General features: G+C 52.6%; 3 protein-coding genes and 1 non-coding gene across 9 annotated transcripts; 2 read left to right on the top strand and 2 right to left on the bottom strand.

Moving 5' to 3' along the window:
• The first annotated feature begins 1,309 nt into the window (after nucleotides 1-1,309).
• LOC122241606 lies at nucleotides 1,310-1,423 on the top strand. Its single transcript, XR_006221847.1, has one exon. It is a non-coding gene; the product is annotated as a U5 spliceosomal RNA (small nuclear RNA).
• A 4,255-nt stretch (nucleotides 1,424-5,678) lies between these two features.
• BTBD19 (BTB domain containing 19) lies at nucleotides 5,679-11,205 on the bottom strand. Of its 3 annotated transcripts, none has more exons than XM_042996134.1 (8): nucleotides 10,800-11,205; nucleotides 9,304-9,517; nucleotides 9,165-9,218; nucleotides 7,959-8,018; nucleotides 7,789-7,857; nucleotides 7,580-7,711; nucleotides 7,329-7,454; nucleotides 5,679-7,189 (listed from the first exon to the last, which is right to left on the bottom strand). In XM_042996134.1, exons 1-8 carry the CDS (start codon nucleotides 10,883-10,885, stop codon nucleotides 7,055-7,057), a joined length of 876 nt encoding a protein of 291 aa, XP_042852068.1. In that variant the 5' UTR covers nucleotides 10,886-11,205; the 3' UTR covers nucleotides 5,679-7,054. The 3 variants fall into 3 exon arrangements, with proteins under 3 accessions (XP_042852068.1, XP_042852069.1, XP_042852070.1); XM_042996135.1 differs by lacking the exon at nucleotides 10,800-11,205 and adding an exon at nucleotides 9,731-9,874; XM_042996136.1 differs by lacking the exon at nucleotides 7,329-7,454.
• A 1,068-nt stretch (nucleotides 11,206-12,273) lies between these two features.
• On the top strand, nucleotides 12,274-13,738 carry DYNLT4 (dynein light chain Tctex-type 4). 4 transcript variants are annotated; one of them, XM_015535361.2, is made up of 3 exons: nucleotides 12,274-12,479; nucleotides 12,894-12,949; nucleotides 13,051-13,738. In XM_015535361.2, exon 3 carries the CDS (start codon nucleotides 13,062-13,064, stop codon nucleotides 13,719-13,721), a length of 660 nt encoding a protein of 219 aa, XP_015390847.1. In that variant the 5' UTR covers nucleotides 12,274-12,479; nucleotides 12,894-12,949; nucleotides 13,051-13,061; the 3' UTR covers nucleotides 13,722-13,738. The 4 variants fall into 4 exon arrangements, with proteins under 4 accessions (XP_015390847.1, XP_015390848.1, XP_015390846.1 ...); XM_015535362.2 differs by having other exon boundaries at nucleotides 12,878-12,949; XM_015535360.2 differs by having other exon boundaries at nucleotides 12,274-12,591; nucleotides 12,878-12,949.
• A 46-nt stretch (nucleotides 13,739-13,784) lies between these two features.
• Nucleotides 13,785-18,704, bottom strand: PLK3 (polo like kinase 3). The gene is made up of 15 exons (XM_042996070.1): nucleotides 18,419-18,704; nucleotides 18,100-18,207; nucleotides 17,894-18,010; nucleotides 17,624-17,753; nucleotides 17,455-17,542; nucleotides 16,542-16,637; nucleotides 16,252-16,450; nucleotides 16,018-16,141; nucleotides 15,743-15,834; nucleotides 15,409-15,502; nucleotides 15,185-15,268; nucleotides 14,929-15,091; nucleotides 14,659-14,788; nucleotides 14,374-14,487; nucleotides 13,785-14,263 (listed from the first exon to the last, which is right to left on the bottom strand). The coding sequence occupies exons 1-15, from the start codon at nucleotides 18,626-18,628 to the stop codon at nucleotides 14,072-14,074; spliced, it is 1,941 nt and encodes a 646-aa protein (XP_042852004.1). The 5' UTR covers nucleotides 18,629-18,704; the 3' UTR covers nucleotides 13,785-14,071.
• Nucleotides 18,705-20,406: the final 1,702 nt, after the last annotated feature.

Below are 20,406 nucleotides of genomic sequence, written 5' to 3'. Positions count from 1 at the left end.
TTTCAAGCCAATAGTGCCTGGGTGGAGGGGCTTTTGAGTGGAGCAGAAGAGCTCACCAAGCTGGACTAGTGCAAAAGATGTCAGTCTACTGTGCTGCTTAGCAGCAGAGGGACCCAGGAAAGTTAGTTAAACTCACTGTGCTTCAGTGTTTTCATCTGTGAAATGGGAAGATTAGAACCTATCTCGTAGGGTGCTATTTCTTTTCCTCAGGATTTTCAATGAAATTATTTATGTAAGAAATGACCTGGTATCTCATAAGTGCTCCCTAGTCTTGTAGTGTGTATAGATATTAACTGTGCTGAAAGTTTCTGCTCTGACTGCTCTGACTGGAAAGGTGTCCTGGTGTGGCAGCAATCAAACGGATTCCAGCCGATTGGAGTTCGACCACCCCAAGAATGCTCAATCCAGGGGTATGAATCACCTCCAGTCTCCGAGACAAGTCCCAGGCCTTGCGGGGCAGCCCACCCTGTGTGGTACCTCACACTACTCAGTCCTCTGACTTAAATTCCCTTTCATGGCTCCCCATCATGGACAAGACGAAATCTAAGCCCTTTCCAGGCGCAACTCACTCTAGCCTCTGCCATCATCCAGCTCTCTCCCAGACAGTGTCTAGCCGGACTCACACCCTCATTCAGACACACCACACTCTAGACAGGCTGAATTACTTTCAGTGTGCACCTTCCACAATTTCACAGACGTCATTCTCTCTGCCAAGGACACTTTTCTTCTTTGATGGAACCATCCTTTAATATTAGTTGGATGCCATCTCTTCCGGGAGGGGTAGTGATGTGCGTCCTACGAGGTCCCAGGGCCCCTGAGGACTCTGCTCAACCGTTTCTGCTTGGGTCCCAGCACTGGGGGCGGGGGGTGGAGGGTGTTCCTGCCGGTAAGGCTGTACTTCAATAACTGGGACTAACAATCCCAACCCCTTGGTAAAGAGCTCGGCACAGGCACCGGCGGGAAACGCCCTTACCTCTCCGGGCAAACGGGGCACGGGTTCTCGTGTGGACCGCAGAGCTACTACGGAGGCATCACCCTAGCGCCACCCCGCCGCCACAGCTGGTGTCTCGCACCCGCCCGGAGACGCCTGTGATTTGCATACCCATGGTGCACCACGAAAAACCAGTTTCACTCTGCTGGAGTTCCAGCCCCACCAAGATTTCTGCGCTGTTTAGGTCATACTACCTGTTAGACATCTATGGTCTATAGAAATTCCAAGCAGGGAGCATGAACCGTGCAGACACTAAACAACCATAAGTGTGCTAAGTGTTGTCTTGCTCTAGGAAATTCCAGGAGAAGATGGGAGGGTATACTCTGGTTTCTCTTCAAATCGCATAAATCTTTCGCCTTTTACTAAAGATTTCCGTGGAGAGAAACAACTATGAGTCTTTACCCAAATTTTTTGAGGCCTCGTTTTGAGGCTTATTTTTATGGTTAAGAAAAGGAAAGATCCAGCCTTCATAATACGTTGTGACTTTTACTTGTGGGTGAGTATAGTTTCTGCTTCCCAAAGAAAAGTGTGAGGTGCTTTTTTAGGTTTTTCCGGTATTTCTGGGAAGATATTTTAGAGCAGGTGTGGGTTAACACTGTAGTAACTAGCCTCTTCATTTATAAAGAGTTTAGTTTATTAGTGATGCCAAACGTTGGAAAGGCTGGACAAATAACATAGCCAGGTAAGTAATTTATAATCTCAGTGGGGAGAGCCGTGGAGAAATGGATATATGGCTAGCTAGCCACCCACCACATGAGTCCTTGGGTTTTAGACTCAGATTCTCCCATTTATCTGTATTTTCTCTGGCTTTTTTTTTTTTTTCTTCAACGTTTACTTTTGAGACAGAGTGTGAATGCGGGAGGGGCAGAGAGAGAAGGAGACAGAATCCCAAGCAGATTCCAGGCTCAGAACTGTCAGGCTCTGACTAGAACTCTTGAGCCACGAGATCATGACCCAAGCCAAAGTCAGATCAGATGTTCAACCTGAGTTCATGACCTGAGCTGAAGTCAGCTGTTCAACCGACTGAGCCACCCAGGTACCCCAGCATCTTCTCTGGCTTTAACTAAATACCATGTCATGGCTGGTGACCTCCATAAATTTACAGCTGGGATCAGTGATGGCCATATTCAAAGCATAAGCTTCAAGCAACCCACCCTGGTCCAAGAAGAGCTCTTGATGGATTCATACAAAACTCTCCTCTGTAACTATTCTTAGACTGTACCCCATTCCCTACCGCCCCTTTGTCCCAATCTTCCATACAACACACACAAATTGTTTTAATGTAAATCTGATCACACACTCCATTCTCCAGCCTGCACAAACCCCTCCAAATGCCTTTCTCCAGGACATGTGGTTTGTGCCCCTCATCCTTTAGGTCTCCAGTCCTGAGTCTCCAGAGGTCCACCCTCACCACCCTGTATGAAACAACCCCACTCCCACCACATCACTCTTTATCTTTTTAATCTGTTTTATTTTTTTTCAGAGTACAAACTACTTCCTGAAATTATATCATACATTAATTTCTTTACTTGTCTGCTGTATGTTTCTCCTAGAATGTAAGTTCCTCGAGGCAGGGAATTTACCTGACTTATTCTCTGATGGATCCCATGACCCTAAATCAGTGCCTTTCACATGAACACTCAATACTTATGGAACAAATGAATGGATTCATATATATATATATATATATATATAAAATATTTTTAGATATTTAATTTATATATTATCTAAATATTTAATATAGTTCTTAGGAAGGTTAGCACTTTACAAAATTAACCTTCCTAAGAACTCTATTCAATAGATTCTGTTTTTATCGCCATTTCAAAACAAGGAAACTGAGGCATAGAAAGTTTACCCTACTCAAGTCACAAAGCCAGAAAGTGGTGGAGCTAGGATTCAAACCCAGGCAGCCTAGATCCAGAAGAGACATACTCTTAATCACTGTGCTACTGATGGGGTTCAGGACATGCTACCCCAAAATATAGTATCTTGGCATATTGAATATTTTAAGCAATTTGAGAAATCAGAAGAGTCACTCTTACCGCCTCATCTCACCCTGGCCCTATCTCCCTTCTCCCTTGAAACAGGTCATAAAACCCTCAAGTGAGAGGTGCCCTCCTATACTGGAGGCAAGGAGTCATCCTTATCTCCAGAGTCAAAGGGACTCCAAGAAGAATCCAAACAGGTTTTGCTAAATTTCCCCATTTACTACACTTACCTCATACCCTTTAACCCATTATGTCCTCCATCACTATCCACTCTTCATCAAACCCAGCATAAAAATACTCTGGTTTAGGGGTGCCTGGGTGGCTCAGTCGGTTAAGCATCGGACTTCGGCTCAGGTCATGATTTCACACTCCATGAGTTCGAGCCCTGTGTCGGGCTCTGTGCTGACAGCTCAGAGCCTGGAGCCTGCTTCAGATTCTGTGTCTCCCTCTCTCTCTGACCCTCCCTCGTTCATGCTCTGTCTCTCTCTGTCTCAAAAATAAATAATCATTAAAAAAAAAAATACTCCGGTTTAACCATTTCTTCTAGTCTTCATTTCCTTATGAAGGCTTTTGTATTGCTAAAACTTATATCGGTATATGTGCTGATGAAGTGAGCACACTAAAACTTAATATTGGAGTACCAGTCTGGCTCAGCCGGAGGACCATGTGACTCTTGATCCCAAGGTCGTGTGAGCCCCATGTTAGGTGTAGAGATGACAAACATACATACATACATACATAAATCATATTAAATAAATTTGTATGCTTTTGTCCTGTTAATCTATGTCAGTTTAATTTTCTTTTTAATTTTTTTAAAATTTATATCCAAATTAGTTAGCATATAGTGCAACACTGATTTCAGGAGTAGATTCCTTAGTGCCCCTTATCCATTTAGCCCATCCCCCCCTTGCACAACCCCTCCAGTAACCCTCTGTTCTCCATATTTAAGAGTCTCTTATGTTTTGTCCCCCTCCCTGTTTTTATATTATTTTCATTTCCCTTCCCTTATGTTCATCTGTTTTGTCTCTTAGAGTCTTCATGAGTGAAGTCATAAGATTTTCATCTTTCTCTAATTTCACTTAGCATAATACCCTCCAGTTCCATCCACGTAGTTGCAAATGGCAAGATTTCATTCTTTTTGATCGCTGAGTAATACTCCGTTGTAGATATATACCACATCTTCTTTATCCATTCATCCGCCGATGGACATTTGGGCTCTTTCCATACTTTATTGTTGATAGTGCTGCTATAAACATGGGGGTGCCTGTGTCCCTTCGAAACAGCACACCTGTATCCCGTGGATAAATGCCTGGTAGTACAATTGCTGGGTCCTAGGGCAGTTCTATTTTTAGTTTTTTTGAGGAAACTCCATACTCTTTTCCAGAGTGGCTGCACCAGCTTGCATTCCCAAGTTTAATTTTCAAACCCAACCAGGCACCCTAAGAGGGGCAAGGAGAACTTTTTCCTCCCTTACACTACCTTTTCTTTTAGCAAAAGGAATTGTGCTCTACTTGATCTGCACTGAGCTTTTTCCAAAGTCACAGATACCTTTCTATATCACTGTAATATACCATAGTTTAGCCAGTCTTCTAGATTAAACCAGGACATCTAGCTTGTTTTCAATTTTCATTATCCAAACAATGCTGTTATGAAGTGGTACTATGAGTAACCACATTTTCGGTCTTGAGAAGTAATGCCAAATAACTTCCTTTAATTCATATGCAACATATTTTTGTATAAAATCCCTGAGACAGAAGTTTAACCCTATTTTCTACTAATCAACTGTCCCTCAATTTAGATTGATAGTATCTTGTTTTATAGCTCTTTTAAACTCTTTATGGAATAAAATAGCATTTAAATAAGGAAATAACGTCATCAGTGAACATTTGCAGAGCACTGATTATGTGACAGAGACTGGAGAAACAAGAAATGAATAAGGAACCACTCCAATCCCAGGGATCTTTGTCTAGGGAGATTCAGATCCTCAGGAAGACAAAGGGTGTAATGAATGAAAAAGGTAGTGATGTGAGAAACAAAGGCAGAAGGAAATGTAGATAGAATTAAATTTCCTCATAACCTGCAGCCCTTTGACAAATTCTTGAGGCAGGTCAACTCTAACATTCCTCCAGGAACTCCCTACTGTCTTAATGTTAATGCTTTGCTAGAGGGGAAAAAAACAATCTTAGCTTGACAAGAGCAAGGCCTCCAGGATCCTGTGTGTCTTCTTTTTTTTAATTTTTTTAATGTTTATTTATTTTTGAGACAGAGAGAGACAGAGCATGAACGGGAGAGGGTGAGAGAGAGAGGGAGATACAGAATCCAAAGCAGGCTCCAGGCTCTGAGCTGTCAGCACAGAGCCCGATGCGCGGCTCGAACTCACTGACCATGAGATCGTGACCTGAGCGCAGGTGGGAAGCTCAACCAACTGAGCCATCCAGGTGCCCCTGAGTCTTCTTTAGCATATGATTAGCATATGAAAGTCCTTCTGGAAACTTCCCCTGGCCTTTACTTACCCCAACCCCTAAGTATATAATCAGTCACTCCTCACAACACCCCCCCACACACACACATACAGCTCTTCCTGCCCACTGGTCCTGTCCCCATGCTTTAAAATCACCTTTTTGCACTCAACCATTCTTTCTTGGCCATCGGCTCCAGACCCCACCATCACTCCAAAACTGCATCTGTAGCATGGGGAGTCATCAGTAACCAAGAGAATGACTGTGCAGCCAGAGGACTACTGCCTTCAGAACCAGTGACTTTATGCAAAGGTAGTTGAGAGAAGAGTTGCTAACAGTTGGAACCACTAGTAATTCGGAGTGTCCTGAAAGTGAAATAGAGTGTATTTTGTCTGAGCAATGGGGATGTTGGGGGCTTAATAAGGGTAGTACGGCTGATAATCTTAAGTCTGGCTGCAGTGTGGGAAATGGCACGAAGAGGGGCATGGCTGGTGTGGAGGCAGAAAGACTAGCAAGAGCCTGTTGCATTAATTCTTAACATGGTACTGAATGAACTAAAGTGAAGAGAACTGAACCAACTGGAAAGATCTCATAGGGGAGAAAAAATAATTTTCCTTCTACTCTATGAAGTCTTGGCTGAGACCCTTGTAATAAGACAGATTAACAAGAGAAAAACAAGTTTATTAATATGTATACCTCTTGTGTACATGGGAGATACCCAGGGAAAAATGAGTAACTCCCTGAGGTGGTCTAAAATACCTGCTGAAAGACCATCGTCAGTTAAGGATGAAAGAAAAGTGTAGGGAGGACAGTTAGGAGAATGCTACCAGGAAAAACACAGTACATAAGGTAAGGCTTGTTAAGCAGATTTCAGTGGGTGCCTTCTCCACTAAAATCTTGTGAGTTGATCATCCTTCTTTCCCTGGTACAGAGGAGACGCCCTTACTAATGGAGATCCCCTTTTTAATTATAAATTTTCCTTACAAAAGGGTAACTTCTATTCTGTTTCCAGAGCTTCCACTTTTTCTCAAAATAATCAGCTTAAAATAATCCTTAGCTCAAAGAGGCGTATTTTGGATTGGCACATTTTACTACCCTTCAGTGTCTTAGAAGGCAGAAGTCACGGGAGGCAGATGTGAGGATGAAGAACAAGGCAAAGCTGAGATGCAGGTTTCTGGCTTAGACACTCACAGAGATGAGAAACACGATGGGGGCAGAACTGGAGAAAGATGAGGCAGCCCAATTTTGGATTGAGTCTGAGGTGTCTGTGGGGCATTTAGAGAGTGCTCTCTAGGAGGTAGCTCTGGAATTAAAGAAGGAGCTGAGCCGAAAAACGTGGGGATTATAAAAGTAAACGCGGCAGGCCTGCGCGGCCAGAGGGCCAGGGTAGAGTCAGGGTAAAGTGTAAGGGAAATCGCCTTTGGGCCCCGCCCAAGCCCACACCCACTCCCCACCCCCACAGCCCCACCCACAGGGCGCAGAGCCGGGCGACAGTCGCCCTTCCAGCGCCCGGCTCGCAGGGCATGCTGGGGGCGGAAGTCGGCTCCGAGCACTAGGCACGTCGGGAGTTGTAGCTTGGGACAGGCCCAGAATTCCTTGCAAACCGCGGCCTTTGGTCACTTAAAGGGCAGGTCCAGAAAGCAGTGATGCTCCCGGGGCAGGGTTCCCCTCCGGCGGCGGCACGGGGCGCCCCGGGCCACATCCCCTCTTCGCAGAGCGTGGCATTTCCACGCCTCTACGATCTGCTCCACCTGCAGGGGAAGGCCGGTCACGGCAGTCCTGCAATACCCCCTCACCCGGCAGACCCTGGGCCGAGCCCCCCCACCCCCACCCTCGCGCTTTTCCCCCACGCTGCTGAGCGGATCTGAGCTTGGTTCCCCGCGTCCGCACCGGGATGAGCGGCTCCCGCTGGTTCTGCTCTTCCAGGGCACTCAGCTCCGCCGGGGCCAGCAAAGCCAGTCTCAGCTCCCGCACCACCGGGGCCGCCACCTCGGCCACCGGCCGCTCCAGCACAGCCTGCGAACGCCAGCCCTAAGCCTGGACAGTCAGGAGCACCTGCCCCGCCTCCGGCTTGCCGTGTTCCTGCGCCCCAAGCCTCCTTCCCCACGCCAACCCAGGGTCCCTTTAGTACCCCCGCTCACCGCACCCACGCGTGCCCAGCTCCTGGCCGCCAGAACGAGCTCAGCCTCGTCCACGCGGAGCTTGTCGCTGCGCAACAGGGACAGCAACGCTGGCGCCGACAGCTCCAGGAACCCGCGGGTCCGGAGCGCCTCCTGTGGGTCCACGAATGGGTCAGGGAGGAGCAGAATGAGGTCTGAGGGATTGAGACTATGAAGATGGGGAGCGATACCTGGCTGTGGGCCTCTATGAAAGCTAGGCAACGCTCCTGCAGCTGTCCCAGGCCAAAGGTTACAGCAACCTAGGAACAGGATGAAGGCCATCAGGTTGGAGGCTGGAGAGACCATTGTAGTCCAGTCCTCCACACTGAGGACTAACTGCAAGCCTGTCTAGAACACCCACCTGCAAGGCCTCACAAACCAGTTCCACATCCAGCACCTTCACCACAAACTCCAGGCACAGCTGGGAACAGAAATGAAAGCGGGTTGTGCCAAGGTGTCTCCCCCAAGACCCCATCCTCGGAAGCAGTGAGCCACCCAGGCTCCTAAGCAGCCACATGCCCAAGGTGACCTCCCAGACCAAGAGAGGCAAGAAATCACCAGGGTCTGAGATTTGACAAGCCTGAAGGGACTGGACACTAGCAGCCTACTTTGGGTCCAGCAGTCTACCTTCTAGCACATTCCCCACAAATGAAACTAGATGAAAGCCACGTGAAAATCCACTCTCCTTCTCTGAGCACACTTATCTTGTGTCACTCCTGACTCAAAGACCTTTTCGTTTTAACCAGAAACTTGAATTTCACCCATGACCTCTCCTTCTCACTCTCACATCCAGAAAAGCACTGGGTCATGCCAGTTCCTCTTCTCTTAAAGTCATGGGCTGCCACTGCCTCTCATCCCCATTGGACTGTGGAGCCCTTCCCATCTCTCCCAATCACTTATTCTCTTAGCTCCAAATCCTCACTCCCTTACCTGAAACTTCCAATGAATTTCCATGCCCTCTGAGTAAAAAAAAAGTCCAAATTTTTTAAGGTCCAGTATGATTTAGCCCCCGGCACTGTCTCCAATCTCATCTGTCTCTCTCCTCTCACACTTAGTCCAGCCACACTAAATGGCTCACTAGCTCCTTTTGTGCCTCTGTGACTAGAATGCCACCTTTTCCACTCCCCCTCTGAGCAAACCTCTACCTATTCTACTTGATCTAACACAAATGTTTCCCCTCCCAAGAAGTCTTCCTTTCTCCCCTATGGCAAGACCAGAGAGACCCTCTGTAGAATCTCAGCACCATATACCCTCATTTATCACACTTCTTATGCCCCTGGGTTAAGAGTTTTCATGTGTCTCTCTTTGAAGAACAAGGATCAAGGCTGATTTATCCTGGCATCTATGGCACCAGCCATAACCCCCGCCATATGCCCCCACAGCACACACAGGGCATGTACATATCCATTGCACATAGGCACACATAATGCCTATTTACACAGAGAGCTATCCATACTTCTGTGTTGGAACACGTTCCTCTCCAGGCCAGAGTGTGTGTGAGGTCGGGTGTGATCTGAGCCCATAAGAAGCAAGAGAAGTGAGACAAGGGCCTGCCACATAAACCTACCTCTCGCAGTTCCTCCAGTCCATATTCTATAGCCGCGGTCAGCACCTCCAGCACCTGCAAAGTAGAAGGGATGTGGAAGGGAGTGTCTCCTGCCCCTCCCCCTCCCTCTCTCATCCACACCCTTGCCCAACAGGCTCACAGAGTGGCGGTGCAGCCTGACGCTGTTGGTGTACAGGAACTCCAGCACTGCCAGGAAGGCCTCAGCTGGCACAGTGCTTAGCACCACGGGGCTAGGCATGCCAGAGCCCAGCTTCGGACCCAGAAGTCGTTGGAAGAAGTTGCATCTACAGGCCAACAAGCACCGGTGGGCAAACACCTCCTGCCGTTCTTGACCGACCACAAAGCAAACATCACTGTGGGAAGGGAAGGAGAGAGCCAGGGAAGAAGAGGCCAGAGTCTTGGATATAACTCTAGGCTTTGCCTTTGCCCACTCTGAGCTTTCATTTCCTTATCTGTCATATAAGGGACAGGGCTTAGTCCTTCCAGCCAATGGTCTGGAGTATACACACAGGCCTGGATTCTAGTCCTAGCTTCATCCCATGGTGCCTCAGGCAAGTGACTTATACCTTTGAATTTCAGGTTTCTCATCCATGAAATGGGATAGTAATCCCAAACCCTCAGGTCTTAGAGGAGGTGGCTATGCTTGATCACGGAGGGGACACCAAGGCTGATGCAAGATTGATCTTACATACCCCTCTTCTCCCCAGCCTGACTCTTGAGGTAAGGGAAGCTCTTCTTGGCTCCTCCTCCATAGACTGCAAACTCAGCTTTTTTCAGCCTCCTCCAGGCAGGAGGGGGTGGGGGAGCGGGGGTGCAGAGTGCACTGGCTGCAGATAGACATGGCAGCGACGCACCATCATGAGACCAGACCACATTTTCCATCTTCACAACCACTTCCGGCCCCAGCCTCTGGGCCTCCCAACAGCATAGAGGGTTGGAGGCAGGAAATGAAGCTTGGGCTTCTGGAGCCTCCTAGGCCCAGGTCCAAGGCCAGGGGTTCCCACTACTCAGACCAGACTGTAATCCCCAAAGCAGTAGGGTCATGGGAGTCCTCAACCCTTAGGGAGGAAGTGGGGACAGAAAGCTACATTCTAGTTCTCCTGACCAGCCCTTCCCCCATATTCTATCCCTGGTTTCAGACACCACTAGCATCCTGTGCAGTGAGCCCTAGGCAGCACCCTTGAACTGCTTCCTGCCGGAAACTCTGGCTCAATCCCTTGAGTTTTGTTCCTCTTGTGAATCCCCAGTTCCCAGAACAGGGTCATCTGCTCCTCTGCCTCCCAGGGAGGGACTCAAGTCACATCCCATCTCTCAAGATTCAGGGGGCAAAGGGCTCCTCTCTGCCAGGAACCCAATCCACAAAAGAAGGCCTTTGCCCAAAGTCATACCAGTTGCTCCGGGCTCCAGCCCCCACTGCCTCCCCCTCTTCTCCCCCCGCCCCCACTTCTGGCTCTCAAGACATCATGGACACTGAATGATGTAACCTGTAGCCATTCTCCACACTTGACTTCCCCAGACTGAGTTCACCAGGGAGGAGGGTCATCTCCACCTCTTCTGTACCCAAGGCTTCCTCAGAGTCATGGGACCCAGCAGAGCCAGCTAAGGAAATGCCACAGACAGGGCCCACCCCCTCACCTGTATTGGGGATTGTTGAGAAGGCTTCGGAGTGCTGTGGAAAAGGGTGCAGCCTCCCCGTGCACAAGCAGTCCTGGGGTCTCCATGGGTGGGGTGGGGCAGGGGAGCAAGAGGACAGAATAGCCTAGGAGACCTGTTGTCTGTTGGTCTGTGGGAGGTGATAGGTGGGCAGGAGCAGGAGGCCTGGCTAGGCCTGGGAGCTCGTAAGGAGGCTAGAAAGGCCTGAGAGGGAGGGACAGGAGCTTGGGAAGCCTGTTTGCTGAGAAGCTGAAGTTTAGGGATGGGGCAGGAGAGGCCCAGGTTCCTTAAGAAGGCATTAGAGCCTAATAGAAGAGGCCAGAGGCTGGGCTTGGGGATGGAGAGTCAGGGAAGGGGCCAAGACAGGCTGAGGGTGGAGCAGACTGGACTGGGGAAGAGAGGCTGGCAGAGCATGAGGCCCCAGCTGGGAGCCTGCCCAGGCAGCAGTGGGTGGGAAGCCTGTGGGTTTCCACGGAAACTGGAGCTCAGCTTGAGAGGCCCCACCCATCTTCCACAGGCCCAGGGAAAACTTCAGCCCTCAGAGGGGCCGGAAGTTAGTAGAGGGTCTTAGCACCCAGGCCCCTGCCTGCCTTGGATTCAGAGTTCAAACTCCCTGACCCTCCTACTCCTTCCCTCACATGCGCACAGGGTCGGGATCAGGTTAGCCAGGCCTGGGAAACCCCCCTCGGTAGGGAAATTCCTCACCCTCATAGAGCTTTCAGGGCCCAGACTGGCTTGTCTGGGAGGGGGGCAGTCCTGTCCCTCCCAGAAGGAGGTCAGGTGAGGAGGTGTCAGCTCTGACAGAGGCGTCATGGCCTCTGGCATCCCTAAAATGCAACCACAGTTAGGGGGTTGGCACTCTAGGCACTAGGGCACAGCAGAGGTGTGGCCAGCTGGAGACAAGCTCCAGAGCACTTGGGTCAGCAGGGGTCAGGAGGCTGGACTCTGGTTCACTGCCAAGTCTAGTCACCACTGTTGCATCAGGTCGGCTCCCACCAGCAGGGCTAATGGGTCTCCCCTCCCCCTGCACACAGCCCTGAGCTGAGGAAGTCATCCAAACTCCACCCCAGCTCTGCACAGAGAGCGGAAATGTTTGTCCTTGTTGAGGCTAATGGGGAGAGGATAGAGCCATGACGTTCTTCTTCCTGTGGGGGAAGATCCTGATTCCTGAACAGCCACCCCTACAGCCTCAAGGTCTCCCCATATACCAGCCTCTGCAACTTGCTCACAGCTTCAGAGCCAGCCTTCAGAAGGGGAGAAATGGACAGTGGCTCAAGAGCCCTGGTGTAGGGGAATACCTTTCTGACCAGAGCCCCTCTCTACATCTGCCCCCTCAGTACAGGGGTTCTAGGCCCCTGTTATCTCCTCTTGCCTGATGACTCAGGCACCCCGCACACAGCATGTACTGTGTAGTAACACTTCCAAGTTAAGCCAGAGCCAGGACTGGAAGGAGGAAACCAAAAAACAGGAGTGCCTTCCCAGTAACCCAGGGCAACTCCACAACACAAGGGGCCATTACCTTCCCGCCTGCCAGTCAGGCCAGCTGGGTGAGGAAGGGCTGTGGAGCTAGGAGAGAGTTTGGAGTCCAAAGGCTGCAGCTGACTCAGTTTCCTGTGGGAGTTTCGGGAGAAGAGGGCATTCATCCCAGAACTAATTCTGGAGGTAGGGCCAGAGGCCAACTGGAGAGGGTGGAAGGAGCTTCCTGAGTCACCTGCCTCCATCCAGCCTGAACCAATTGTAGGAGAGATCTTTGTGCCAGCCACCCTAGAAGCAGGTAGGGGTCGAAGGTGTCTGGATTCTAGACACCTGTGGGGTTGAAGGAGTTGGTCTGTGTCTCCCTCTGGTTAGGGGTTTGAGGCACCACTATCTAGGCTGAGGAAAACAAAGGGGAGGTTCATCTCCCTTCTGCTGGAGAAGTCAGGTGGAAGAGAGAAAAGGAGGTGTATTTATTTAGAGCTCACTTAGCTAACCTCCATAGTGCCCAGGGGAAAGTGGAGCTCAAGGGGACAGGGGCAACCCCAAGATGATAGTCTGAGCAGCATCGCTTATGTCCCTAACAGCCCTTAATCCTCTAAGCACCTAGGAATCCACGCAGCTGGGGACAATTTGATTCACCTGTCCCAAAAACACAGGTAAGAAGGGGTTAGGGGGTAAAAACCCTTATCACGGAGTGAAAGACTGGATGTGGTACAGACGGCCAGTTTAGGCCCCCGTCTATGTGTGGGTCTTCCAGCCGGCAGGTCCATGGCTGGCAGGTCTGTGCCCCCAGGACGCCAGGAGGAGGATACTACCAAAGACCCCGGGCTGAAACTATCACCGGTGAGGCCTCCAGGCCACCTGCCCAGTATTGAAGAGGCCCGACTAGCAAGTCTGGGCCCAGCCTCCCGCCGTGGCTCTGTGCTGGGCCCAGCCTCGTCCTTCTCACGCCGCAACTCGCTGGCCGGACCAGGCGTGGGTCCTGGGGGTCGGCGACCATCTCTGGGCCCAGTTCCTCTTTTGGGCTCAAGGATTAGCTTCTCTGGGTTGCCCCTAGCGCCTGTGCGTCAGGTGGCACCCTCCTACCGCACAGAGCCAGCGCCAGGGGAGCGCTGGGAAGCCTCGCGCTTACAGTGCGCCCTGGAGGCAGCGCTGGCGGCGAGGCTGCACAACGCGTGCTACTCGGGGATGGAGGCTGGGCCTCTGGCTCAGGAGCTGTGCGAGTTGGTACGCGTGCGCCTGCGTGAGATCAGTCCCCCACGCTACAAGCTAGTGTGCAGCGTGGTGCTGGGGCCGCGCGCCGGCCAGGGCGTGCACGTGGTCAGCCGCGCGCTCTGGGACACCGAATGCGATGGTCTGGCCTCCGCCGCCTTCACCAACGCCTCGCTCTTCGCCGTGGCCGTGGTCCATGGGCTCTACTACGAGTGAAGAGGCCTCCAAGTTATGCAAAAACGGTTTATTATCCCAGGAGGAGGCCCTCCCTGGGGCTCAATCCCAATAAATAAATGTCTGTCAATAAATAAAAGTGGTCCATAAATAACGTCCCCTAGCTGGGGACTAAGGCTCAGGCTTTTCTTGGAGAAGGGGTAGGAGGCTGCCGAGACAGGCAGACTCCAACCGCAGTAAAGCTGGTCCCTGATTCCCTGGGGGATTCGGCCCACAACCCCCAGTGAGGCACCAAAGGGACAGGGAGGCCCACAAAGGTAAAGGCCAGAGCCTTACAGGCACAGGCCTCAGCCCTGAGGCCTTAGGTCAAGGCCTGCTCTGCAGGTTGGGGCCTAGGCTGGGCAGCGGTCCCGGAGCAGACGCAGAGCATAGCGGAGCCGCTGCCGCAGGTCCGGAGAACAGCCCAGCTGCCGAAGGTGGGAAGCGAGGTAAGTGCAAGCACTGCGATTGCGGGCCACAAAAGTCACAAGCAGGGGCTCCCAGCCACTGAGGATCAGTTTGGTGTGGTCGCCATAGAAGTTCACCTATGCACAGAAGGGTAGCACTGATCAGGGCCTAGGCCCCAGGTCCAGTTTCTTTCCCCAGCATAGTGGGCCTCCTAGACCTTGCCCCCAACTCCAGGAGGGGTTCTTACCTGGACAGTACCATCACTAAACAGCATGAGTAGGGCCTGATCAGTCTTGACCCACTGCAGCAAGAGTGGGGGGACAGGCATCTCCACCTCTTCCACACTGGGCAGATCACCACCCTGGGAGTAGGAGCAGGTTATTTGTCTGATACTAGTCAGGCCCCTCCCCATTAATGTCTCCCTTAGAGGTCCAGCCTCTAGCTCTTAGCACCCCCAGCCACTCCTGCCAAGGGGATTAGGAAGGGATCAGGTTGTGTTAGTCCTCAACGTGTCCCACTCCAGTCCACATACCTTCATGAGACGCTGCTCCATGTAGGAGGCAAAATATCGTAGGACACCAAGCTGAGGCTGCAGGGCCCGAGGCACAGCACCCACAGAGAAAGAGAAGTGTTTTGTGCTGGTAGGGTTGTAGTGCACAGTCCTGGAGGAGAGGAGACAAGAGGTCAGAGAGAACCCCGCACTGATGCCCCTCCCCGAGAGACCCCAGGACACCCAAGTGCAGAAGCACACAGCTGCTGGGCACAATGGCCTGGATACAAGACACTCCATAACAGCACTTACTTTCTGTTGGCTGAAAGGGCCATATGTGTGCCATTGTTGAAAAGCACAGCCACACGGCGGCTGGACAGTTGATACCCAAAGCCAAATTTGTTGGAGTAGTCAACCCACTTGCTGACCCATACCAGAGGCTCTGGCTGTGCAAGGGGAGCTGGGTTCTGTTCCGCTGTCATGGAAGAGGAAGGAGTGAGGATCTGTTCCCAACATGGCAGCCAAAGAACTCCCACCACCATTCACCCATACCATACCCCAATCTCACCTGGGGGCATGAAGGCCAGGCAGTTTCTCAGAGCACAGAGGGCTGACTCCACCACTGTGGCCACAGTCAGACCTTCTTCAAACCCTAAAGGAAACAGGGCACTGAGAATTAGGCATTAGTTCCCCAGGACACAGGCCATGACCACTGACCTCTGACTCCTTCCCTCTGGTCCCTGGTCTCAGCCCCAGACACTTCTAACACTTCTCATCCTCCTGGCTCCTCACCATCTCCACTGCTTGCCAGTGTCCCACGGGGTGAGCTGTCCTCAGGTGCCGTCTCTACCAAGCTGAGGGGTGCTGGACCAGAAGCTGCTGGAGCCTGGATGGTTGGGTAGGAGAAGGAAGTGAGATAGTCCTCAAAATCCAAATCCTTGAGAGTCCATGGCCCAGCCTTGCCCTGGCAGCCAGGGCACCCCAGGTCAGCCCTGCCTGGCTAATGACACACAGCCAATTAGGCTACCATGAGGCTAGATGCTTCACTAGCTTCTTTTATCCCAGGCTTCCTGCAGCTGCTAGGGTGAGAGTGAGTCAGGAAACACTACCCACGTGAGTACCTCACCTCAGGCCTGGCATCTTGATGGCCAATGGACGTCCGAGTGAGGCCATTCACCAAACAGGAGACCTCGTCCCGCTCCTCAGGATGGTTCTTACCTGGGTGGGGGAAGATATAGCCCTCAGTATCCTGCCCACCCCGCAGGCTTCCTGTAGGGATGATACAAATGGGCACATGCTCTCTCCAGGGGTTCAAAGGCACTCACACTCATGCCCCCACAATATATGTAACAAGCCCCCCTGCACTTTATACCCTCAAACCCACTGACATCGCAGACTCACTCTTCTTCTTCCTGCCAAAGAGGCTCTTGGTAACTTTGACAAACAGAATCCTAGCTGGGTTAAGGGGTATCAGGTCTGGGACTGTCACACAGCTGCTGACAGGGAGCCGGTCGGGGGTGTAGCCCTGAGGAGGGAAGTCATGTGAGCAGAGAAGGGAGGTCCTAGGGGCCCTGTCACCTACCCCCCATTGAATCCCCTGGGAATATGCAGACTTGACTTCGGGGAGCCACAGACCTTGGTAAAGAAGTCATGGCGCAGGATCTGGTCAATTGAGGGGCGGTCTTGGGGCGAGGCTCGAAGGATGGCAGACAGGAGCTGCCGGGCAGGCAGTGAGAGGCTGGCAGGCAGTGTGTAGTGAACCTGTTTGATGCAGCGATAGGTCTCCTTCAAGTCAACTGTCTCAAAGGGGGGACTCCCACACAGCAGTGTGTACCTGTGAGGTAGAGATAAGGGGGGTCAGGAGTAAAGTGGAAGGTACACCCCATGCGTGCACCCACCAGTGTGTAGACGACCCTGGGACTCACATGACACAGCCCAGGGACCACACGTCTGCCTCGGGGCCATGGCCCTGTCTTTGCAGCACTTCTGGAGCCACATAATTGGGGGTGCCACAGATGGTTCTGAAAAGGAGTAGGAAGAGAGGAGAAGGTTCAGACCCAGCCTGGCTAGCCACCCCCCACCCTCATCCCTGCCCCCACTGTGAGTCCAGACAAAGCAGCTGCCTGTCACCAAAGGCCAGAGAACTCCTGCTTGTCCTGGGACAATGGATGCTGGAGATGGCAGCTGAGTCCCCGCCCACCCGCCTGGCCCAGCTGCTCAGCTGCTCTGCAGGATGATGGGGGGCGGCGTGGGGGGGAGGGGGGAAGGCCCTGACCCCCAACCCAGCTCCCTCCTCCAAGGCCAGCAGAGTCCATCACTGATCCTTTCCTCCTTCTCCCACTCCCGTCTGTCAGACACCCACACAGGCTGTCACCTCCTATGGTCTGTGCCACACACACACCAACACCAGCTGTCATATTGCCCCAAAACACTCCTCTGTCACACATGCTATCTGTTGTCACTCACACCCAGTCATCATGGTCACAGCAGGGTCTTCTTACACAGGATGTCATGTCCTGCTATTCCCACACTCCGTCTGTCTCACACACACATTGCTTATGTCACCTTCCCCCAGCCACACACAGGATCAAACATCTCCAAGAATCCTTACATCCCCGTCTGTCTCAGGGATTCAAACACCAACAGGACCCTCAGCCTTTCCACCAGTCGTGGCTGCCACCTCCACCTTCCCCCACACACAAACAACCGTCATCCCTCCCCATCTATCACACACACACATCAGTCAGTCATCATGCCTCCCACATACAAACTCACTGTCTGTCACGCACATCATCTGTATCACACAGACTGTGGCCACCCCTCTCCTCAAACACTCACTTCTTCCTATGTTCCGGGGGTTCCAACCGGGTTGCCAGCCCAAAGTCCCCCATCTTCAGTTCCATGTTCTCAGTGATAAAAAAATTTCCTGAACAGGGGGAAAGAGGTGTGTCAGACTCCTTTCTCTCTGCGTCCTCAAACCCCAATCCTGCTGGCCCAGGATTCTCACCCAGCTTGAGGTCTCGATGCAGGATGCCCCGCTGGTGCAAGTACTTGAGTCCGGAAAGGATCTGGCGCAGGTAGTAGCGCACCTCTGGCTCCAACAGGGTGTGCCGGGCCTTCCAGATGTGGGCCAGGGACTGCAGAGAGCCACTGCTTCAGCCCCCGGCCCGCCCTCTTTGACCCTCCCTCCATCTGTGCTCGCCGAAGGAAGAGACAGGGCTCCAGCTTTGGGTCTCAAGGCCCCTTTCTCTCTCCCACTCCCATTGTCATCACTCACCTTTCGGCTGCAGAGCTCCAGGAAAATGTATATGTTGTCAGCATCCTCAAAGTGGTGTGAAAAACGCACGATGTGGCGGTGCTGCAGGCCGCGGTGCAGCTCAATCTCGTTTAGGATCTGCAATGGGGGCGCGGGGTGGTCATCCTTCAAGGGCTCCCTCACTACTGTCCCCACCCCACCCCTGATCCGCTGGGCCTGGGGCCCACCTTCTCGCGTTGATGCGGCTTGGTGATGCGGCTCTGTGAGATGACTTTGACAGCGTAGGCGTTGCCGGTCTCCGTGTCAGTGGCCTCGTAGCAGCGGGCAAAGCCCCCCTGTTGGGAAGGGGGCATCAGGCAGAGCGCTCCAGGATAGCCAAGTCTGGCCCGCAGACCGTCCCCGCACTGAGGGCAAGCGTCCCCGCGCCGAGGACAAGCGTCCCCGCGTCCCCGCGCTGAGGACAAGCCCCCCCGCCCCAGCAGGAGCCGTCCAGAAGGTCGGCAAGACCCCCCCGCCCCTCGCTAGCACTCCACCCCACCAGTTCACCTTGCCCAACAGGCGGCCTTTGAAGTAGGTGCGGCCGCTGCGCGGGTCGGTGATGAGGCGCCCTGAGTCCGGCGCCGGTGGTCCGTCCGGCATCTCCAGATCAGGTCCCGGCGAGGCATTCTCAGGAGGCCCGGGCCCGGCAGGGGGCGCGGGCGGGGCGGCAGCACGCGGGAAGGGACGCGGGGATAGGAAGCCGGCGGCGGGCTCCATGCAGGCGGTGCGTCGCAGCGCGGGCCCGGCTTGTTTCTGTTCCGCCAGGCCCGGGCCGCGCGTGGCACTGCCTGGATTTGCTACGCTGCGCTCGCGCCCGAGGGAGCCCGGCGTTTTTATCAATGAACGCCTGTCTCCTCCCCGGAGTTTCGTCATTAAGAGCCCGCCCCCTTCCAGGCGACGAGTCACTCAGAAGGCACGCCCCTCCTCAGGTCTTACGTCACCAAGAAGCTCGTCCTCCCACCAAACGCAAGTTCAGACCCAGCCTCCTACCCAAGCCTTAAAGAGGCAACTCTGCTGGTAGGCACCAAGCATGTAGGGAGCAGCCGTTTCTCCGTACCCCTAGCCCCACGCCCTGGTGACCGAGAGTCCCTTTAATGGAGGTCTCTTTCTTTCCCCATCCTTCGGGGCTTATGCTGAAGTCCGAAGGGGGCTGGGTATCCGGAGTCTCCGCCAGGCAACTAGATGGACAAGCAATCCTGGCGGGAAGGGAGAGGCAGGGGCGGCGCTCGCTTTCGCCAGCGGGAGTCACCAAAACTCCCCTTTAAGGGCGCGAGCCCTTCCGCTGGTCCCTTGCCCTCGGCCAGAGCCCGCGGGCGCAGCCCGGTGCCACCCCCTTTAGGGCTTGGGAAGAATTGCACACTCCGGAGCCTGGCTTGGGATGGGGAGGGGTGGGTAGGAGACTGCCACGCCAAGTTTTGTGGTCAAACAGAGACCAGCATTCAAGGTTTTTATTATGTGCCAGGCCGCATCTTCTACAACCCTCTTCCATATTCTTCTTCTTCTTCTTTTTTTTTTTTTTTATGTTTATTTTTGAGAAAGAGAGGGCGCCCGTGCACAAGCTGGGAGGGGCAGAGAGAGGGGGACAGAGAATACAATGCGGGCTCTGCGCTGACAGTAGAGAGCCCAATGTGGGGCTCGAACTCATGAACTGTGAGATAATGACCTGAGCCGAAGTCCCACGCTAACCGACTGAGCCAACCAGGCTACCCTCTCTTACACATTCTTGAGGGACAGGTCTCCAGTTCTGGTAGGGTCCCCTGTTCCCCTTCCCTGAAAACTCCCACTGCCTGGAGTCAGCAGCCAGAGGCCAGAAAGTGAAGAATGAGAATTGGATTTTCTCAAATCTAACTATGGACAATTGGGCAGGTGGTTCTGGAGCCAACTGGACTGCTGGACCCCTAGTTCATGCCTGCCCTTTCCAGGGCCAGAGACAGAGAGGTGGGGTCTTAACCCCTCTCGAGTGTTTGTTCCAGTTTCACAGGCTTCCCCTGGCCTTTCCCTCTCATTTCTCTGCCCTCACTCTGTACTATTCAGTCAATTATTAAGCCATTCAATCCTCAAAGATTTATTGAGAGCAACTGCTAAGTGCCAAGCACTGGATGAATAAGACTGGTCAAGGTTGCAGCCCTCATTTAGTTTACATTCTGCTTGATGGAAACAGACAATTGGCAAGTATGCCAACAAGGTAATCGCAGGCTTTGAAAAGTGTTATGAAGGAGATAAACAGAAAAGTAATCAAAGAGCTTGCTTTAGAAAGAGTAGCCAGGAAAGTCAATAAATACTTATTGAGTACCCAATTCCTGTCAGTTTTATCTCCCCAAAGATAAAAATCTCTGAAAAGTACCCACTTCCCATGTTCCCCTCACAGCCTAATCTGAGTTGCAGTCTCTGGTTCGGATTATTGCCACAGCATCTTGCTGGTCTCCTTATCCTTAGTGTCATCTCCATTTTATCCTCCTTCCATGTCACCAGCCCACCCAATCCTTCATCAGGCC

This window comes from Panthera tigris, chromosome C1 (assembly GCF_018350195.1).
Source record: "Panthera tigris isolate Pti1 chromosome C1, P.tigris_Pti1_mat1.1, whole genome shotgun sequence".
In the NCBI taxonomy this organism is placed as follows: domain Eukaryota; kingdom Metazoa; phylum Chordata; class Mammalia; order Carnivora; family Felidae; genus Panthera; species Panthera tigris.
Note: the sequence above shows the minus strand (reverse complement) of the source record. Positions and strands in the feature narration are given on the sequence as shown.